Raw genomic sequence first — 22,139 nt, forward strand, 5'->3', positions numbered from 1 at the left:
AGTGAATGGTTTTATATGTAAATCTACTCTTGCCCATTTTTAAAAAATAGAGGTTTCTGTGAATAAGTCGTAGAAAAATGAAATACTGGAGTTGTGAAGGACACTGATCTTTCAACTGAAATATGAAAAGACAAAGGGCAAAATAATAATTCTGGAAATCGGCACAGCAGCCCTTTACCAAATGTCAGAGCGCCGGCTAATGTGTGAAGTGCTTCGGCCGGGCTCGCGGTGACCGAGCTGGGGCCCCGCCCCTGAGAATACACTGACAGTGGTGGAAACAGCTCACATCTGGGCTACTGACGAACTGCAGAACTGCAAACAAGAATTCCGTTGGCGACAGTCAACTAAAGAGTCCATTATAATGTACATGATAACCTAGGTAACCAGCTCAGCACTCGCAAGAGTGAAGGTTAAGACAACCATGTTCTTCTGATAATGGCCTGGAAGGTTTTTCTCATTTAAAAGCAGTCACATCTGACCTTTCTCCTGAGCAGAAGGATGGCAGAGATTGACAAAGGAGAACCAGGTGAAGAGAAGACAGGACACTTTGCTTCAACAAAGAGCAATTTTATTCCTGTACTAGCAGGAAGGTGTGTGAGATACTAGATAGATTTTTTTGACCACAGTTACAAATGTGAAAATATATTAAGCAAATACATAATTTAAATAGGAAGACTAATGAGGTTCTTTGTTTGAATAGAGTTGGTTAGAAACACAATATTGTGAGGAGGTACAATAGTATGAAAAAATAAAATCATCTACTGCCATTTTAAATAACCAGAGTTGCAGAGAAAGAATACATGATATTAAAAACATAAAAGTGCTCTATTACAGAACATAATATGTTCAGTTGCTGGATTTATTTACCGTGTTTATTTAAGCTGCACATAACTCAAGGAATAGCCAGACGCCCCTCCGTGGACGGTAGTGTTACTAGGGCACCGGCTCCCTGGCATCCAAAGTCCTGGGGCCCGGAGCAGTTTCTACTCAAGGCGCGTATGCTGAACGTATATGAGCTGTGAAATAATTTCTACCAGGTGGCAACAGAGATGAGATTGCAGACTTGATCCTTGTCTTTGTAGAATGTACAAGCCTGATGAGTCCCACGTGGAAGACCAGAGATTAAGCGCTCTCCAGACACCTGGTTGTCAATGTGGCTGAGAGTAGGAACTTTCACGCAGGCCACGCAGACTGCCCCCGCCCCCCCGCCACCAGCTTGCGGAGGGTACCCGCTGTACTACAAACCCCTAAAGCCACAACTGCATAGGCTCCTTTTTGTTGGGATGCTTATCCACTCACTCAGCTGTTGAAACACAACATCTCGAACATAACCAAAAGCTTGCTCTTGTGAAGATGGTATTTCCTAAAAGAAATGATTTAAGGCAGAAGACAGCCATAACTAACATTTTTTGTGATGATTCTAGAAGGGGCACATTACATTTGTCTGACGTTATTCACAGTGTTGAACAACTTATTTTGGTAACATGTAAGATCATGTACATTGGCATATAGGCTATAAAAATAATCTTTGGTAAACCTGTTAATAGATTTCTTGATTTCCATTACATAAGCCTCTATTTTTAAGAGCATTCACTAACAATTTCCTTATTTCATGAATGTATCTATATAGACAACCTTTAAAAAAAATAAAATGCCTTATTTTTGTTGCATACATTTATTCCTAGGGAGCCTCCCTACAAGTCAAGAGTATTCTTTTAGTCAGAAATATTTCCATTGCTAGAAACATTTTTAGAACAGAACAGATTTTTGCTATTACCATGGCTGTATCAAATGTTACCCTGTATTTTACCTAAAATGGCCACTTTCGAAGGCATCATCCACTACAAGAATCTAAGGTAGTGTGCTTGAATTCCAAGCTTCATCAGTTTAGTCAAACACCTGGCCAATTCACAAAACTAAATGAATTAATTCAATTGCTTAATCGGCTAAATCATCCAGCTGATGAAATCAAAGAGAGCCCCACCCCCCAAAGGATAATAAGTCCTAATAGAAATATGACATTTTCAAAGAACAGTCTGGACACACAAAAAGGATGCCATTTTCTCTTCCTGATGACGCCTGGTTAGATGCCCTTATTCAGATATTTCCCCTTTTAGTTGTATCATTTCACTTGCTTTCTGCAGTCATGATTTACAGATTTTCCTCTGATATGAAACTTTTTTGAATACTTGATATGATTTGAAATCTCTGGTTAAAAATATTCAGAAGCTTAACAGGGCATTTGGACTGATAATGGCCTTTCCACTCTGACTCTTTAGGAATGACGTAGGGTTGAGGGCTGCTCACAGCCACCTACCTGGGGGAGGATCAGCCATTCCTTCTTGCCACTCTGTCTTGGCTGGTGAATTACTTTCATGTCCTCATGTAACCTGGAAAGTCCTTGAACTACCACCTCAAACAAGCAGCTGTTTTCTATTGCTTTTCAATACCAGGTCAAGTGGCTCATGTGGCTGTATTAAAACTCTAGAGCCTCCCAGGGTTGGGGCTCAAGTCCTCTCATTTGCTGTCACACAGATCTGGCCAGTTTATGACTTCCGGATTCCAACCTCCAAGACTCAGAGAGCTAAGTAATTGGGAATTTAGTATATGGCCAATAATTTTCTTGTAAAAAAGTAAGGAGAGTGTTTAATATAAGAAGCTGGATCCTGAGACACTAAGGCAAGAGAATCAGTGTGAAGTATAGCATGTGAGGTCTATTTTTGTATTGCTGGACATCTGCTTGGTGGTTTCATATTATTTTCCCATGTCACTTCGGGCTCTCCTCCAAGAGGTAATAACAAAATTAATTAAAGACCCTTCCAAATAAAACTGTCCCCAACATGTCTGTGTGCCATGACCATTTTAGTATTTAAAAGTGAAACCCTGGTCATCTCTTCTATAATGTGGAGCCTGAAAAGACTATGAAATGCCAGGGGGTTTAAAGAGATAAGATGAACAGAAAATAAAATCACATTCGACTGGGAAAGCCAACATGTTCAAAAAAAGGAGAAGGGAAGAAGTAGTGAAAAAGAGGGACTCCGAAGTGTTAAGGGATGGTGAATTACTTAGGACAAATACGTGCAGGCCCAGGCAGGGAGATGAGTCTTTGAAAAATCTGATTCAAGAGCTGAAAACCTGGCTGCTATCCAGAGAGCAACAGGATGATAATACGAAATCGATTTAATGAGTAGAGATTAAAGGAGTTAATTATAAAGAACTTGGATAAATAATGATTAAGATTCAAGATGGGACTCTCCCAAGATTTGATAGCTCAAAAGCACTTTGAAGGCTGGATGATTAAAGTGGAGTGCACAGGTGCAAACAGGATGCCCACCATGACAGGAAATGGAGTGTTTACCAAGATATAACACATGATCGGATTAAATTAAAATACATCCAATTGAGCTGAATGTCAAGGAAACTTTCTCCCTCTCTTAAATTTAATAAACAGATCAACTAGATAATGTATTTAGTCTTTGGTGGCGGCCACAGGGAAGACAGTGAAATATTTGTTGCTAAGGAGATTTAAAATTAGACAGGTGGAGGGTAGGAATAAACATCTCCTGGATTAGCCTGAAAGAACATACACAGTTTCCCTCGTCGTGTCCATTTCCATAACCGTGATGCCACCCCAGATACGCCAGGGTCTGTGAACATTATTTACTGTTACAGATGTGTAGGTTTTTTACAGTTTTAATTCCTGGTTGGTGCAATGAATTGCTTTCTCTTCTACATCCAGTGGTTTGCTAGGAAAGCAGCATCAGCGTCTGGCAGCATGCTGTGCGGAAGGCGGCCACCACCCTGGGCTGCTTGCTTCTTTCACTGGCTCCCCGAGGCTCTCTTTCAAGCTTAATTGGCAATAGTAACAACCACCCTACCTTTATTATTGTGATGCATTTTCTTTATTGAGTAGAAACATGTCGCTTCTAGGACAGTGCTTAGCCGGTTACAGGCAATTAGTAAAACTTTTTTGAATGAATGAAAGGCCAAAAACAAATTTCTCTTTCCATGGGGTAATGTGCTTTGTGCCAAGCAACGTTAGTTTAAAAATCTGTTGTTTTTCCCTTGCTTTTTCTTTTCAATGCAGGGAAAGTTATTCCTACTAAACGCCACATCTCATAAATCTCTGACCTCTATTTTCTTCCTGCTGGTACATCTGCCACCCTTACGTATATATTGTTCCTTTTCATTTCTAGAAGATCCACCTAGTTCCCTGAAACAGAAGCAGAGCCTATCACTGCTATTTCACAAGGGCATTGAGCACAATGAGACTGTGAAAACTTGGAATCCTTTTATTACTCTTCACATTTATTCTTAGAAAGTTTTCCCCTGTTTTTATAAACTTCAAGTAGCCCTGGAAATTTTTCTGGTGTGTGTGGAAATTTACATAACCACAGATAACTATTTTGGATATATTTAATGATTTTCATTTACATGCATTATATTACTTATGGGACTTTATTGTATGTAGCAAAAATACATACTTTAAAAAGAAATGTATTCTTTCTGCAGTTGAAGCTGTAAGGTCAATGACGTCCATCTCTAATTCTTAGGTTTATCGTGGAGAGATTTGTAAGTGAGAAAAAGGCGAACATCCTGGCTCCTTTCTCAAGTAGCCATGAAGATTTCATACAGATAACTTTCAAATTGTCCCCAGGAAGACCCTCAGAACTGGAGCTTGAGGAGGGCAATGCCCACTTTCTAACCCACTGAAATTTGTTATAGTCAAAATAGGCACAAATACTGAAGATAAACTCGGTGGCTTTTATGTCAAATGCACCTTCAGGTGACTACTGATATTTTGACCTCAGTGATTTACTAAAAAAGTCTTTTGGGAATTTCTATATGAAGCACGACGTTTTGTTTTGTTTTTTTTAAATGTACTATATCTGATGTTTGTGGACATTTCTATAAAGATGTTAATACCAAGTCCTTTGATCAGAAATATAATCTGCCAAAACAATCTTCTTTTAATGGGAAAACCCAAGATGAGTGACATAATTTTGACCTTTCCAGGAATGCAGCCCACTAGAAATAAGACAAAGATGAGTGTGTGTGCATCAAGCCACACACTCAGTCCAGTATGGGTAGGCATGCCCCCACACTGCGACTGCAGTGACATAATCTCTAGTCACTCTGGATGGCACTTTGCATGTCAATTTTGTTTCCACTCAGGGGTACAGGAGGCATTCTTCTTGATATAAGAAATTCATCACTTCTGTTTGGATTGTTCTCTATCAGAATCCTCAACCCTGAAGCCTGGACTTCTCTGCAAGTTACATGGTCCCTGAACCGACTACTTTGGCTTGAACCTCTGGCAGGAGAAAGGGGAGAGATAAACTAGTTTAGGGATAACCACCTATTTCAGCTTTGGGGCTGCCTAACCCCTTTCCCCCAATCCTTTTTGACTATTACGTTTGTCCAAATAGCATTTGGATCATCTTTGGATCCCTAGGTTCCTAGAAGAGCAATGCAGGAAAGCCAGCTGTATTACGTGCTTTCCCCAGCCCTGCCTTTATCCTGACCAGCGAATATCAAAGCAGGTCAAAACCATGGCCCATGGGATTGTCCCTGCAACCCCTTCCATCTACATTTTCCCAGTAGTCCTGTCATACAGGTTGAATTAGTTTATGTAGAACAATCCATGAACACTTTAGTGTGGAAAAATAATATTATATAAAGCTTAATATTAAACATTATGAAAAAATACATATTTACAGAAGAAACTACAAAATACAACTATGTACAATAATATCTGTTACCTTTAAATTACATAAATTCTTTAAAATTCTCCAGATTAATAAATTATACATAGTATCAACAGAAATAGTTGGCACCTCTGTAGGGCAAGAAGCAAATTTTTTTGTTTTGTTTTGTTTTGTTTTTAAATCACACAGTGAATAGTTTTTATCCGAGAGATCTTCAGATACATTCTCAATGCCTTGAATAGCCTGGGTCTGAAAGGAAGGACATTGTGGTTAGAGATGGAGCAGGATGTCTCATAGCTGTTTGTTCCATTTATGAAGATTACAAATGGATACGACTAGCAGAAATGACTAAGGTTCAATATGGTTTAGGATGAGACCATTGCTGTGGGGTCAATGTCGTTCCATTGAGAACCATAGATCACTAGAATTGGAAGGGACTAGTAATTCTAGTCCATCCTCTCTGATTATATGGATGAGCCCACGGGCCCAGAGAGGCAGAGTAACTCACTTAGGGTTACATAGCTTGGTAATGCTAGTTAGCTCCAGAGCTAGGACCTGAATCCTAACTTTTAGACACTTGAAGCTAACCAAACCATAAAAGATGGCTCTTTCAGGAGCACCCAAGATGACTCAAAAAAAAAAAAAAATACTCTCACACAAGTCATAACAAGACAAAGAAACCTCCCAGATCCCCCAGAGCTCCCACCATCCTGGAGCTTCTTAAAGAATGTGACATGCAAAAACCTTAATTTACTATACAGATACATTAGGGGGTAATTATTTATAATACAAGAGAATTACCAATTGACAAAGACCCCTTTAAATGGAAGCTCTCTCGTGTATATGTGCTTCACAGATTATTAATTATGTAACATACTGGCTCGGTGGGCAGATACAGAGGGTGCAGAGAAATAAAGAAAATCGAGGATCAGTTAGAAATGGAGATAAAATAACTGAAATAATGTTTTGAGAATGATCTGACTTATAGATGGACATGGGTCCCTGTGGCAAGGAACTGAGACCTAAACCAACAGCCGTGTGAGTGTGCCTTCTTGAAGTGGACCTCCCAGCCCCAGTCAAGCCTTCAGATGACTGCAGCCCTGGCCAACATCTTGACTATAGCATCATGAGTGACCCTGGGCCAACACCACCCAGCTACGCTCCTCCCACATACCTGATCTATAGAAACTGTGAGATAATAAATGCTGAGCTAAACCGCTAAGTTTTAGGGTAATCTGTTAGGCAGTAATAGATAACTAATACAGTGTAACTTCAAATTTGCAGTTAGCCTTTGTGATAAATTAGGTCTAAATGATGGTTTAGAGTGGGAAAAGGCATGAAGACCCTTTACTTGTCAAATAATTATTGTCTGATCAAAGCAGTGACTTCGAAAGTTTATACATTCATTTTACTAAAATTTTTATTCAAAAAAAAGTTATATGCTTGTTCTAGAAAATGTAGTACATAAAACAGAAGAAAAATCATATATTATTTTACTGCTCTGAGAACTTTACTACTGTGGTTTATTTCTTTCTAGTCTTTTCTCCCCCCATGTGTTGTTTTTGTTTGTTTTACATTCTACTTTTTTTGTTGTTGTTAGAAAGAGAGAGAGAGAGAGACAGAGAGAGAGATGGGGGAGGGGCAGAGGGAGAGGGAGAATCTTTTTTTTTTATAAAAGATTTATTTTTTAGAGAGAGAAAGAGAGAGAGTACAAGCAGGAGGGGCAGCGGGAGAGGGAGAGAGAATCTCAAGCAGACTCTGTGCTGAGCATAGAGCCCGATGCAGGGCTCGATCTCCTCCCCCAGGATCACGACTTGAGCCAAAACCAAGAGCTGGACACTTAACCGACTGAGCCATTGGGGTGGCTTTTTTTTAACTCAACATATTTATAAGAATATCCATGTCATATAATCATCAAAAATAGCATTTTTAATGACTGCATTGTATTCTATTAAATGAATGCACCATGGTGTACTTAGTCTTCCACTGTTAAACATTTGGGTTTTTTTTCACTTCAACTTTTAGCTATAAAAATCGTCATGAATTTTTCAGTACTTAGGTGATAAGACAAGGACATAGTGAGGACTTCGATGCATGTGGCCAAATTCTTCTCCAAAGGGATTTTACAATCTGAATCCCCAGTTGTGAGTTCAAAGCATCTTCCCCAGCAAAGAGCCTTAGAAAAGAAATGTTAAGCAGAATCCTGAAGAGAGGGCAATCCCCAGCCAGATAGGAAGAGCTTCCATGTGCAGTTGGTGCTCAGCTGTGGTGCTCCCTCCCCACTCTGCCTCTCCTCCCCATTGTCAATCTCTAAGGGCCTTTGGGCGGAAGAAGAGAGGGCTGGTGTGCTTGGGAAGAACTTTAGGTTATTACTGGTTTCCAGATGCATCATATCTTGATAAATGAATTTATAAGTCAATGGAGTAAGTTCCTACCTCTGTGATACTCTGGATTCACATTTTCGTAGATTGGAAACAGGGGGTTTTCTTGCTCACTCCGTAGCTTCCTTGCTCTGAGGACATCTCTTACACACTGATGTAGGTATACATACTGACACTATGAAAAAGCAGAAAACATGTCAGAGGAAGGCAAATTCTTAAGCATAAGAAAGAGGAGACACATTCACAAAGCTTCAAGAGTGGTGGGATTCTATATAGTTAGCAAATTTCTCGATCATTTCATGAACGGTCTCTAGTACATAGAAGAGTACTTTCTATTAGCACTAAGAAGAGAATAATGGTAATGAGGAGAGAGGTGGTGTTTATTTATTCTTTTTTATGTGCATGCGTATTTGTAGAGTATATTCCATGAGTACCTAGAATTATGTCTGGCACATAGTTGGTCCTCCACAAATATTTATTAAATAGACGACTGAACACCAAACACTGTACGATGCGTTTTACATAAATTATCTCATTTGATTATTTTGACAATCTTATGAAGTAGGTATAACCATCCATAGGAATGAAAACTCAGAGAAGTTAAGTAACTTCTTACATAACCAAGAAATGGAACCCTAGCATTTGATCCTAGGGTTCATATTCATGTTCTTTTCATTATACCAGTTTTCTCAGATGAATCCTAATTTCATTGCATTATTGAATGAGGAAATCATTTCACTGCATACTCTGCTGCTTTGGTCCCTTTCTTTTGGGTGGATAGTGAAAAAAAGAAGGTGTATATAATAGATCCCACTGGACTGTCAGTTCTTTGAGGGCAAGGTCAGTGTCTTCTCTCTCTTGGTTCTCTCAGCATCTGAGACTGGCCCAAGGAAGAATTTCAAAGAGGTTGGCTGATGACAGAGAACTACAGAGGGTTACATAGTGAGAACAGACTCACCTCTGTCAACTCTCTGGGAACTAACTACTTTTGAAATAGAAACAAAGATAGAAGAGTCAATGTTTTGGTGACCATAAAAACATACAAAAACCTTCACTTGACAACAGAGGTTTAGACAAAGGCTTCCTTCCTTACTACCAACAGAGCTGTCTAGTAAGGAAAAGAATGTCCACATAACTTCACTGCTTGACCTTGGGCTCCCTTAGTGACATAGCAACTGCTCAGAGCCCAGGGAAGGAAGCACAACAGCACACAAGAGACACTGGGCTCTTCGTCTGCCTCCAGCTGGCCTAAACTGAGTCACAAGGCTTCTCGGCAAAGATCTAGAAAACATCTGAGGTCTCTTCTAGAGATAACATCCTTTGACCACTAAAGGGTATGAGACTCTGTGTTGCTGTCAATTAGATGGATATTGAAAACCATTCTTGGACCCCATGTTTAAGGTGATCAATGTGTTATCTTAAAGTATTTTAAAGGTTTGAGATACAAAGTGAGACTATAAGATCTTCCCTCACCAACAAACTTTAGAAGTGGAACAGTATTTATTTTCATGGGTTGACACTAGGCATTGCCCCTGATGGGAAGCTAGCCTGGTCATCTACCAAAGGGACTTCATAATGTAGGTCCAGTATAGTCATTAGGTGAGGACATTTCAAAGAAATAAATCAATCATAAGTGAAGCCTGCTTTAATATTAACTATTCTATACTTTTCTGAGTGTTATGAGTGTTTTATGCCACCTTGGTCTTGAAAATTCAAGGAGGGTAATGTCCTGAAAATGGTTGTTAGTATAGACAGTTTCTTTTTGCCATCTTGAACACAATCTACCAAATTATAGACAGACATTTCCTGTTTCCTTCCATCCCAAGCATGATTCATATTTGCAATTGTACTGGGATATTAAATTACTTTGGGACCTTAAAGTTCAACTATGAATGAATTCTATTACATCTACACTATGCCTTATTAATAAATTCTTCAACAATGATCCACAATGGGCTTTGAAGCCAGTTAATATTCATTAATTTGACTGGCCTTAAATATAAATTCTTCTTCTCCCAGTAGAATGTCCTTTTGAAAATAATTACACTAAACCTTCAGACAGTTAATGTGCTTCCCACTTTATTCTTAATGAAAAATAGAGTCTAATATATGAACCTTGGATTATAAAAGATAATTTTTTGCTCTGTCTAGCTGACTTGTGAAACCTCAATTCCATTCAATTTCCCCAGAAGTTGTAGTACTAGATAGTATTTATAGAATTACACTTCTAGCTTTTCATGGTCCCTGAGTTCACAGTTTAGCAGAGGGGCAGATATGTGAACAAATACCTACAAGGTGATAAATGTAAGATAGAATTGTATATAAAGCTTCATATATAAGAAGAAATCATCAGGTTCACTTCTGGGGGAGACAAGTATCAATCTAGGGAGAAAGGTAAAAATTTGAGCCAAGAAGTGGGACATTCCAAGTGATGTAAATAACATGAATGTGCACATCTATTCTGGAAACTGTAAGCCATCCAGCATAGGTAAAATGTAGGGTGCATGGGCCATGGGAAACCCCAAAGACAATCTCCCAAGTGGGCACCGAGAAGCTTATTCCTACCACATCCCACTGTTTCCTCCTGCGGGAAGCAGAAGAGATGAACAGACTGTGACTGTCAACTCTTGTTCTTTAACATCTTACTGCTTCATCTGAGTGTTTCCCTGGGAGTCAGGCTGCAAATTTCCCCTAAGGCAGGCTAAAGGAAAGAGGGACATGTTTGAAAATCCCGTGTCTGCTGCGTCTTTGTTTAGAAATCCTTGTTCTTGGATATATTTATTAAAATTTGTGAAGACTTTTTATATCCCAAATAAGGTGGAATAAAATTAAAGTTGACTATCCCCATGGACCCAGAAATGGGATACACAGGGTCTGAATGTCTTTCCTTCTTTGCTTCCTTTGGCTCAGTGGTGGATCACACCTCTCTGCACTCACTCCCAGCACCAAGCAAGTCATACCTGGGCTGGGGCCAGGGCTTCCGAGACCGAAAGAAGCCCACTGTGGGCAAGGAGTTAAAACAGGACAAACTGAGGGTTGCTGGAGTGGTGGGGGGTGGGAGGGATGGGGTGGCTGGGTGACAGACATTGGGGAGGGTATGTGCTATGGTGAGTGCTGTGAATTGTGTAAGACTGTTGAATCACAGACCTGTACCTCTGAAACAAATAATACATTATATGTTAAAAAAAAAAGAAGATAGTAGGAAGGGAAAAATGAAGGGGGGGAAATCGGAGGGGGAGACGAACCATGAGAGACTATGGACTCTGAGAAACAAACTGAGGGTTCTAGAGGGGAGGTGGGTGGGGGGATGGGTTAGCCTGGTGATGGGTATTAAAGAGGGCATGTACTGAATGGAGCACTGGGTGTTATACGCAAACAATGTATCATGGATCACTACATCAAAAACTAATGATGTAATGTATGGTGATTAACATAACATAATAAAATAAAAAACCCAAAAAAACAAAAAACCCAGGACAGACGATATCTGAATACTGTCTGGGATTTCATTTGATAAGAGTTAAAAAAAATGGAGAGACAAAACATCTCTTACCATAATATTTATTTCATTATAATCAAAAGAATCAAAATTGATTTTGACCTCGGGAGGGAAATCTTCCTTAATTTTGGCAGACCCTAAAACAATGGGCAAGAGATGTTATGATATGAAACTGGAGAAGTAAGTTGGGGGCCTGGTTATGAAGAGGCTTGTTTACAACAAGGATGAGAGTTTAAACTTCATTTTAACACAATGGAGAGCTTGCCAAGGTTTTTATGCAGGGAGCTGACACAGGCAGCAAAAGCACTGTGTTGGTGGCTGTGGGACAAAGAGTTGTTAGGGCAGAGGCTGGGGGCAGGGGACACACTAAGAGGTTCCCACAGAAGGCCCCGGTGAGGGCTAACAGCCAAGCGAGGCCAGTGGCGGTTGGGTGGGGGACTAGAAGGAAGAGAAAGATGGTGGGTGCAACGGACAGGACTCCATGACTGCTTAAATGTGGGAACCATGGGAAAAGAAGTCAGAATCCTAGCTCGGGCCAACAGATGGAGGGCAAGATGATGGCAACCCCATTACCTGAAACTGGAAGGAGCAAGAAGGGGAGGGGTGCTTTCATTGTTATTGTTTGCTTAAAGACAGATAATGAGTTCAGCTTTGAATTTTTTTGAGTTTGAGATGACCGTAAGGCTTCCAGGTGGAATTGTTTGGTAGGCAGGTACTTAGGTCATTGCTGGAAGAGGAGAATGAGATTTGGGAAACAGGAGCATGTACATGGTTCTTCAAGCCATGGGACATGACAAAGAATGAAGGCTGAGAGAAGGAAGAGCAGCACCTTGAGGGCAGAACCTTGGGGAACTCAAACGTTAAAACGGCAAACTGAGGAACAAGAGCATAGAATCCTCAGAGGTTAGGAGGAGAAGGAGGAGGGAACAGTGGGAAGAAGGAGATATACCCAAGAAGGAGGAAGGGCTATGGCACACTGTGATAGCCCTGCCCCGGAAGTCTGCCAGTGATATTTATGATAAGAGTGCCTGCTCTTTGCCTCAGTGCATCTCCAGAGCTCTGGGCAGATGGATGCAAGTGACACATGACCCAAGAAGTCCCCGACAATAACACACACACACACACACACACACACACACACACACACACACACATTCCTCAAGACCACTTACAATGTGATAATCTCCCCTTCCCCAAATTACAAATTAAATATGATTTGAGTTTATAAATATGACAATAAATAATGAAACACCGATCCTGACTTTTTAGCAACATAATTATAGGATATTTGTTCATTCATTTAACAGGTAAAAAAAAAAAAATGTGCAGATTGAGAGAAGGAAAACAAATTCCTAATCTTTTGGAACTGGCAGTCTTCTGGAGAAAGATGAAGGATAAAAATTATGATACAATGTGATATAACTGTGCAACCCTTCATGAAATGACAGAGCTAGACAGCCGTCTTCAGGTCCACAGTTGGGGAAACTGTTTAAGGGAAAGGCTACTGGGAAATGTTACAGTGGATGGTCAATGTCAATTTCATCAGCATAAAAGAGACACAGACAGGAAGTGCCTCCTGATGTGATGCAACAGGAAGTACTTAGCACCACCCGTACAGCATTGTGGTGATAAAAAGAAATCTGAGTTTAATGGAACCTCTAGATCTAATGACCTACTGACAAAAATTATAGGAAACAGAGGAATATATTAACACCACGAAAAAGCAGTCAAATCCAGGATATGGGAAAATCTATGGAAAAAATGAACTGGTGTCTTTAACAAATAAATAGCTTGGAAAACAAGGGAGCGTTATTATAGATTTGGAAGAGACTTTGACGAAATGCAGGGTGTGGACTTTGTTTGGATTCTATGGAAACTAAGTGTAAAAAATAATCTTGAAATAATTAGGGATATTTAAACACTGCCTGGATGTGAGATGATATTAAGGGATTATGGTTAAAATTGTTAAGTGTGATAATGGTATTCTGGTCACAATCTGTAAAGAGTCCTTATCTGTAAAATTTCTGCATATACAGCATTTAAGGATTAAATGGTTTGATAAGTAGGATTTGCTTTAAAATTTTCCAATAAGGTCATGGGGTAGGGGAATAGTATATGTGGGATATAGATGGAAAAAGAACACAGATTACTGATAATTGTAGAAGCTGGAGTTTAGGTGCATGGAAATTCACTATACTATTTTTCCTAGTTCTATGTATTTAAAAAAATTCCATAGTAAAATATTAAAAGTATAGTGTAGTAATTGTTATATTGAAAGTACTCCCAGCCCAGGACAATGGCAGTGACAGAGGGTCCGAGGTGTGGCCACTGCCTACAGGAAGGCATGGTGCTAGTATTTTTCCAGATGTGTTAGAGAATATGAGATCTGCAGGATATTAATATGGGCTGCACAAGAAAAGAATCCAGCAGTCAAAGTGGTTTGGGGAATAGTGGGTTCAGCAAAGCTCATGGGGAGCCTTTGCTGCAGGATGTCCCTGTTTTGTGGAGCATACCACCTCCCCAGTTTTACTGCGTACTGTAACGGTAAGAGGATATGGCAGCGGGTAGGGCTTTTCATCTTTTTGACCATGGGAATTTTTTTTTTTTAAATGCATAGAAGACTTTGCAGAGTTACTTGGGAAACACAAGGGTAAGAGAACTTGAGTCTTGTAAGGCAACTATGTGGGGGAGTAACAGGCTTGGCCTGTGTGGGGGCACAGATCCGACCCTGAGGCTGTGGGGCTAAGGGCTTGGGATTCTCTCGAACAGGTTCAAGCCCCAGCTTGGCCACTTCATAGCTGTACAAAGGCCTTTAGCCTCTGCATCTCAGTTTTGTAGCCTGGAAATGGAAAATGATAACTCTCTTCTTTGCTTTTTATGAATTTAATGAAATAAAATGTTTAAAAATGCCCTGCAAATGTCAGAGGACAGGACAAATGAAGCATTTATCCTTTGGGACCAGTGGGTACTTGCCTGGGGTCTCCAGAGATGGGTGTGCAGCTAGGGTGGGCTGGGGGAGGGAAGAGACTGTAATGTGCTCACTCACAAGCCTATCTTAAAATGATCTTCAAGATAGACGGGTGTGGCCCTTCCCCCATATGGACCACGCATTGATTTAAAAAAAAAATCCATCTTGCTTCCTACCCACATAAAGAAGATGGGCAACCAGCTCATTAGAGGGAAGGGTACACCAGGCACCTCAAGGTCACTGAAATTTGTTTTAAAATAACAGGTCCTACAGAATGTCTATATTCAGTTCTCTTCCTCTTCTTAATGAGTCATAGTTATTTGCCCTTGTCAGATGAAAGCCTGGGGCATCTGGGGGGAGAGAGGCAGGGAGGGTGGCCGGTGTCCTTCAGCCTGTAACTCTTACCTCAGTCTGGACCATGTGAACCCTGTGAAGTCTTAGGTCATTCACGGCTCCATAAATGTCCACGGAGTCTTTGGAGTCTAATTGCTGGAGGATTCGGTCCAATGCAATAAAGGTTCCAGTCCTACCCACACCGGCACTAGGAGAGAGAGCGAGGGAAGACTTTGATTAAACTGGCCTTTCAGGACTGCATCCCGAGACTCCAGGACCGTCCTTCTTTTCCCTTCCAAGTTATGGGAGAATAAAGGAATCTTTCTTTCTCTCAATGAGCTCTCTCAAAGAAAAGCCCCAGCTTTTCATCTCTTTCTCCTTCCTTCCTCCACCTCCCCCACCCCGCCAGGGATAAGCGGTGCTCTCCACCTAGTGTGTGTCATTTCCATGCATATTGTATACTTTTCCTGCATACATGTAAAGCCATAAACAATTTATTAAAATGGTAACATGTTTTATATATCCTTTTGCTGACTTTTTTTTTACTCAATATAGTGTTTTGAGATTTATCCATGTTGTTACGTGCAGATCCACTTTCTTTTAGCTTGTCCTCAGAGTTCCTACACCACTGCCAATCCATCCCCTGCTGATCTTTTCTCTACTGATAGACAAGGAGATCATTTTTTTTTTAAAAAGATTTACTTATTTGAGAGAGAGAGAGAGAGAGAGGGAGCAAGGGGAGGGGCAGAGAGAGAAAGAGAATCTCAAGCAGGCTCCAAATTAAGCACGGAGCCGACGCAGGGCTCGATCTCATGCCCCGAGATCGGGACCCCAGCGGAAACCAAGAGTTGGACGCTTAACCGATCAAGCCACCCAGGTGCCCCAATAATGAGATCATTTTTAGTTATTCTCTTTGAAAGACTGTGTTGCAGTGAGCCTCCTTGTGCACAAGAGTGGGGATTTCTCTAGGGTTGAGGTCTAGAAGCAGAACTGCTGGATCCTAGCGTGTGAACACCTTCAGCATCACCAGGGGTGGCTAAATTGCTCCCCAAGGTGACTGTATAGCCTGGGGATTTGTGATGCACAGATTTATAGGATAAAGGAGAACTGTTCTCCAGTGGTATGGGCAGAAACGCCGGCCATTCTTCAGAAAGCACTCTTGAGTGCCTCACATTCCCATTAAAAGCATCAGGGTTCCAATGACATAGAAAAGCTGGGCTCCTAGGGTGCTGGGCTGATTGGGAGAAAATGAGGGCATCTGACATTTCTCTTACTGGAGCAATTCTCTGCTCTTTATTTCTTAATGCCATTTGGCTAGGGCTATCAAAGTGTTGCTGCAAACACTAATTAGCTAAACACCAGGCTCCCCAGAGAGGAAGAGAGAGGGATTGCTTGTTAGGCTGATTTTATGAACACGCAGTCTAAAGCAAAGAGAAGTCAAGAGAGAAGCAAAATTTTAAGAGCAAAATTGGTGGCTACGGATGGCAAGTGCTACTGGACCAGGAGGGAGGTCTGGAGCAGGGATCCAGAAGGAGGCTTAGGGTTTATATGGGTGGAGGAGAGAGGTTAGGCCACTCCAAGGAGTAAGAATGGCAAGAGTCGAGAATATGCAGGTTCTCGGAGAGCGCGAGAGCGGGGTTTCTGGGAACTTGGATGGGGAGTCACGTAGGGACTTTGCATTTTGTACAGTAGCAAAAAGAGCAAGAGGGAGACAGAGAGGGCTGGAGAGTGAGGGTGAGAGAGCGGCGGAAGGTGGAGAAAGTGAAGGAGAGAGAAGACAGCATGATAATATCCCTAGGCAGGCTGGTTGGCGTAGACAGACCCCCCGCAGGCCGCCCATGTTATTGGCTCCTCGTCGTCCAGTACCTGCAGTGCACCACGGTGGGCCCGGCGCCGGGGCTCCTGCTGATGTAGTCCCTGACAGTTCTCACAAACTGGATCAGGGACTGGGTGGTCTCTGGGACCCCGTGGTCTGGCCACACCGTGTAGTGAAAGTGGCGGATGAGCCTGTGTGTGTCGAGCTGTTCCTCCTGTAAGAGCAGAGAGGATGATAAAGGGAAGGAGCCAAGGCAAAGCTTCAAGTCTGACCACTGTGACCATGCAGCAGGTCCTGGGAGCCGAAACTACAGGGGAGGAGGCAGCAAGAAGGGGGAGTCATGGGTGTCCTGCATCTCTCCAAGCTGGGGTGTTTAGTGCCGTCAAACAGCCAAACATACACTGCATATCCTAAATTCCCGGATGGTCCACTCGGGCAGCACAGACTCTGAGAGCATCTGCAGGATGAGGTCCCCGTAGTAGAGGGAATCTTGGTCTGCTGGCCAGTAATGGTCACACTTCACCTAAAGGAAGACAGAGGAAAAAGACGTGAGTCTGGAAATGTGACTCCCCTGCGAACCTGGATGTTTCCTTCTTGAAATGTCTTCCCGAAGTGGATGTTGGGGCAGCTGCTGGAGCATTAGCCCATCGGCTCTGCATCGACGTGCTCAGGGCCAAGCCAGCCTGCCGCTGTTCGGGGAGCGGAGCCCTGCCCTTCGGCGTCCCCTTCCTCGCAGGCACACTGCTGCCGCGCCTGCGCTTTTTGTTGATGTCCTTAGCATCTCGGTTCCACTCCTCATAACCCGTATGTTCCAATGGTTCTTTCTTAGCTGGGCAGAGGGAGGCCATGTCTTCCTGGCCCCTGTTTGTTTATGTTTGATATCACTGTCCTAACCTGGACCAAGTGCCATGTGCCACGGGGTCCCTGAAAAGTCAGAACATTTAGCTGAGCTCCAATTTCCATGTAGGAAGCCAGGAGAGAGAATTATGACCATGTACGTATTGACCACAGATACTGGGCATTTTATATACCTCTTTTTTAATCCTTCAAATAACCATATGAAGTACAGGATTGTAAGTGCAGTATAAGAGGTTTGCTTGATTTGTCCAGAGAACTATTTCACTTTGGGTCTGCAGACGCAGCCTAGAGCCTGCTTCTTGTCTCCTACAAGTAGGGACAGAGCCATGCCTCTGGCCAGCTATACACTGAAGGCTGGAACAGACAAGGGGCCACTTATGCTTTCTGCGTCACGAGGACTTCTGATGGTCCCAGTCTTCCACTGGAAACACCTCAGACTGAAACTTCAGGCCCAGAATCAGAAGTGGGCATCACCCATGTAAGCCTTTTATAACTGAGTGGCTTAATTCACTAGCAATGTTCTCACATGATCCCTTCTTGGCTTTTGTGGGGTTTAACTCTTGATGGTGGGGTAGGATTCCATTCTGGTGGCGGCACTAAGCAATGTTTGGAAGTCAGGAAGACTGTTTACTCACTCGGCCCTTCTCCACACACTGGGTCACCATGACGATGTTGTGAACATTCTGTTCCCATGCCATTTTCCAGAAGTCATCCTTGGTGCCAGGAAGAGGTCCCTGAGTAGCAATGTATTCTCTTCTGAAGTTGTTGCCCTGTGATGAATTTACAATACGGAGAGTCAGAAACAATGGGCCTCGTCTGAACGATAAACAGAGGGTTATCTCTGTAGATTAGATGATATATAGGTCTTTGCCAGATCCCTGACTTGAGAAAAAGATACTAACACAAGTGTCAAGGCTTGGGAGCAGGAAGGAAAAGGCCAGAACACTGAACTATTGTTAAGAGCCAACTTCCCATTTATTAGGCTGGGTCTATTCTAAATGGCAATGGAGGACTCGGGCAATAATCTAGAGAATGCTTCACTCTCGGGGTGTGTGTGTGTGTGTGTGTGTGTGTGTGTAGACTCTTGATGGTGTGTGTGTGAGGGACTGACTTCCTCAGGCTCTTCCCCTATTCAGTGCAGAAGAGTTTTAGTCATCTTGGATAACTGACATTAGAGTGCTGGTAAGAGATGTGATACAAGGGAAACTTCAGGGAAGGGAAACCACGGGTTATCGAGCATCTACCATATAACACGTCGTGGGTCAGGACTTTCCACAGATCTTATTTAATCTGAACCACAACTCCGGGAGCTAGGATATTTCCGCCCACTTATTCTGCACTCCGGCAAGACAGAATTCCTCGCAGCTCCAAGCTGAAGTTCCTTCTCTCCTTGCCTCTCCTCAGGGCCCCTGCATTGTGTCACCTCTACCACCCCCGCGCCTGCCCACCCAAACCCTGCGTCTCATCTGGCCAGTCCCTCTATCCTCCATGTCTCAGCATGGTGCTGCTCTGCTGAGCCATCCTTTGTCATCCGCCTGTCCGCCCTGCCGGCTGGTTGTCTCCTCCCAGAAGCTCCCCTAGCAACCATAGCCTCTTGCTCCTCAGAGAGAGGTCCTCAGACGCGCAGCAGGGGGATGACCTGGGAGCTTGTGAGACAGGCAGAATCCCGGGTCCCCCCAGCCCCGCTGAATCAGAATCTGCATTTGAACAAGACCGCACGTGGTGCGGATGTGTGTTAGTGCTGGAGAAGGCAACGTCTCTCTAGCCTGTTTCCCATGGCGTCACCTTGTCATTTCCTGATGCCTGACTCTGCTGAGACTTCTCTGACCGCCTAGTTACTACTTAACTAGATAGGGTTTACTGAGTGAATGAATGGCTATTTGAGGTAAATATTACCATCCTCATTTTTTGGAAAAGAAAACAGGAGCCCCCAAGACCTAACTTGCCCACGAGTCAGCAAGGGGCAGAGAGGGGAGTCAAAGCTGGAGCTGTCTGATCTTACAGCCTTTCCCACTGTAGCGCACTGTGGGAGGCTGGCAGGACGCTAGCCAGAATCTGAGTGCAAAGGTTTGACACAACCTTTGAGTTGTGTCTTTGGGTTTCAAAAATACAAATGACGTCGAATGAGCTCCCCCTTGCTAGGCAGCGTGAGCAGTGAGTAGAGCTTCCTGAGGGAGCTCTCATCTTGGCTAAGGGCTGCAGAGAGAAAACCACCTTTCGCTGTGCTTCCTGGGCTCCTTATAATCCCGTGTCACTCCAGCCATTGTGAAAATGGGCCCTAGCGGTGATGGAATTGCGCACCCTGGGCTTTATGGCAATCAGACACGGTCTTCTAAAATCAGTATGCGTCCACACCTGAAACAGTGGGAGCATGTGGGAGGAACGGTGTCTGCAGGGTGGCCACCCGTCAAAGCTTTATCCCAGGCGCTATGGCTTTATGGTTCACTTACAGGGATGTAGCTGGCATTGATGTAGTCTGAGCATGGGTCATCGTCCACATTCGACAGCTTCACTCGAGAGGCATCATCTGGAAGGAAGTTGATTGAGAGAGATTTGTCACTGGGTCCTGGGAGGATTTTTCTATTGTTGATGGAATGCTTGGTATTTGACATGCATTAGCTCTGACCGGCCCCCCCAAAACACCCCACAGGGAGGTATTCTCATCTCCATTTTGCAGATGAGGTTCAGACAGGATAACCGGCTTGCCCAGGTCACACAGGTGGCCCATAAACACACAAAGAAGCCAAATGCTCTCTGAGGTGCCCTCTGCGCTTTCCTTCATAACATGATACCATTTGCCTGATGGAGCGGCCAGCTCCCTTTCACAGCTGGAATGAATACAATCCAGAACAACCATCTTCCATTGCTTCACCGGATCGGGTCGGGATAATAAAAATATACAATAATCGCTAATGGGGGACTTTAAGGAAACCCACACTGGCCTTTGCTGTTAGGGAGAAGCAGTGGGACCATAGGATGAAATGTCAACAGCATGAGAGGCGTCTCCTAACCAGAATTCAGAATTGTTACCCCATGGGAGGGAAGCTCAATAACATTCCTTTTAAAAGGCATTCAGAGCCTCTGCTCTTCCATATCCAACTATACCATATTTCTTCAGCCCCATTTTATTCCTGGAAAAGAGAAGCAACGGCTGGAGGAAGACAGTATTACAAATTTCAACACAAAACTCACAGGGCAATATATTGTTGTATCGATTTTTCCCTCTATTCTCCGGCAAGAGCGCAATGTCACATGATTGGTTTCGACCCACGTCTTTCAAATCCTATTAGGTCAAAAAGAAGTTTGCAAATGGAGAATGTGAAATAGAATAAGGCAGATCATACAGTCCTCGAGATACGTAACGATCTAAGAATATGTCACAATAGCTACTGTTTACGGATTGCCTCCTGTTGGACGTGCAGTAGCTCTGATCCCCACAAGAGCCTCAAAGGAGGCATCCTCACCTCCGTTTTACACATGAGGCTCAGACCAGATAACTCACTTGCCCCAGGTCACACAGGTGGCAAAGCTGGGAGTCGAATCCAAAGCCTGGGCACTTGTCACCACACCACCTTGTCTCCCAGTCAAGCGAAATGCCAGGTTAAATAACTGACAGAATTAGGTTTACATTTGAGATTTGTTCATTCTTCCTTAACATCTTGTCCAAGTAGTACTTCGTTGGCTGTGCTATTGTGGAGATCAGACTGGCCTCTGAGACTAGGTGGGACATCCCACAGAGAATGGATCCTGCACGTCATCCTGACTCCTGAGCCCGATCAGCCTGTGACTCCACAGGAGAGATTGGGAGGGAAATTCTGGTAGCGACTAGAACTGCTGAAGCATCCCTGAGTCTGAGTCGTACCTCGTATTCCTTGGACAGAAGGTAGTTGGAATCCGCCTGCAGCTTCATGAAGTGCCCTTCAAACTGATTTACTTTTATTGGGCTATAGTTAAAAATACAATAGAAAAAAAATTACTGATGAAAAGGGACGCTGCCATACCCAGTCCGAGTGGTATTTCAAAAGCAGATAACACAGTAATGAGTTCTTGCTCTTACCAAGACGTTTTCCGGTTACTGTGAAAGACGCCAAAAGAAGAAAGACCTCGTTAGCAAATCTCACATAAGACAATCAACTCATCTTTCAATACATTATGTGAAGGAAAATGTGACGCTCACCCTTTCTGGCCCAGGTTCAAGTGGACAGATAATGGTCGATCCCGGCGAATGCTCAGGCGGGCAGAGGGCCTTTCTCGACCATGGCTGCAACATAAGGGAGAGGATTTATAGTCTGGTTACGAAACTTGACTTAAACAAATTTTTCCATTTATGGTGAGGCTGTGCATGTCTGTGCAAATATGGATTTTTCAGTATTCATGTAGATTTACACTCAGCCAACGTCTCTTTGAGGGGAGGAAGAACATAAAGAAGAAATAGATTTTTCCCACTCAGAAACGGATCTCTGCAATAGCTGGAGATTTGTCTTCTGGTTTTTGGCTACAGGTCATAATCACTTCCCACACTCTCAATAAAACTTTCCTTAAAAAAAAACCCCCAGTAAACCTTAGATGCAAGACA

General features: G+C 42.9%; 1 protein-coding gene across 3 annotated transcripts in view; it reads right to left on the bottom strand.

Annotated features, from left to right (window-relative positions):
* Window positions 1–4,278: 4,278 nt before the first annotated feature.
* The window catches only part of PTPRB (protein tyrosine phosphatase receptor type B), a 109,956-nt gene continuing 92,095 nt past the window's right edge, over window positions 4,279–22,139 (bottom strand). For all 3 annotated transcript variants that reach the window (XM_078076288.1, XM_036119309.2, XM_036119312.2), the window contains 11 exons: window positions 21,741–21,824; window positions 21,621–21,638; window positions 21,426–21,507; window positions 20,756–20,846; window positions 20,014–20,090; window positions 18,199–18,333; window positions 17,106–17,228; window positions 16,756–16,919; window positions 14,962–15,097; window positions 8,144–8,264; window positions 4,279–5,957 (listed from right to left, as the gene is read on the bottom strand). In XM_078076288.1, coding sequence (XP_077932414.1) covers window positions 5,935–5,957; window positions 8,144–8,264; window positions 14,962–15,097; window positions 16,756–16,919; window positions 17,106–17,228; window positions 18,199–18,333; window positions 20,014–20,090; window positions 20,756–20,846; window positions 21,426–21,507; window positions 21,621–21,638; window positions 21,741–21,824 — 1,054 coding nt within the window. In that variant the 3' untranslated portion in view covers window positions 4,279–5,934. The remainder of the gene's footprint in view (window positions 5,958–8,143; window positions 8,265–14,961; window positions 15,098–16,755; window positions 16,920–17,105; window positions 17,229–18,198; window positions 18,334–20,013; window positions 20,091–20,755; window positions 20,847–21,425; window positions 21,508–21,620; window positions 21,639–21,740; window positions 21,825–22,139) is intronic.

This window comes from Halichoerus grypus, chromosome 6 (assembly GCF_964656455.1).
Source record: "Halichoerus grypus chromosome 6, mHalGry1.hap1.1, whole genome shotgun sequence".
NCBI classification, from domain to species: domain Eukaryota; kingdom Metazoa; phylum Chordata; class Mammalia; order Carnivora; family Phocidae; genus Halichoerus; species Halichoerus grypus.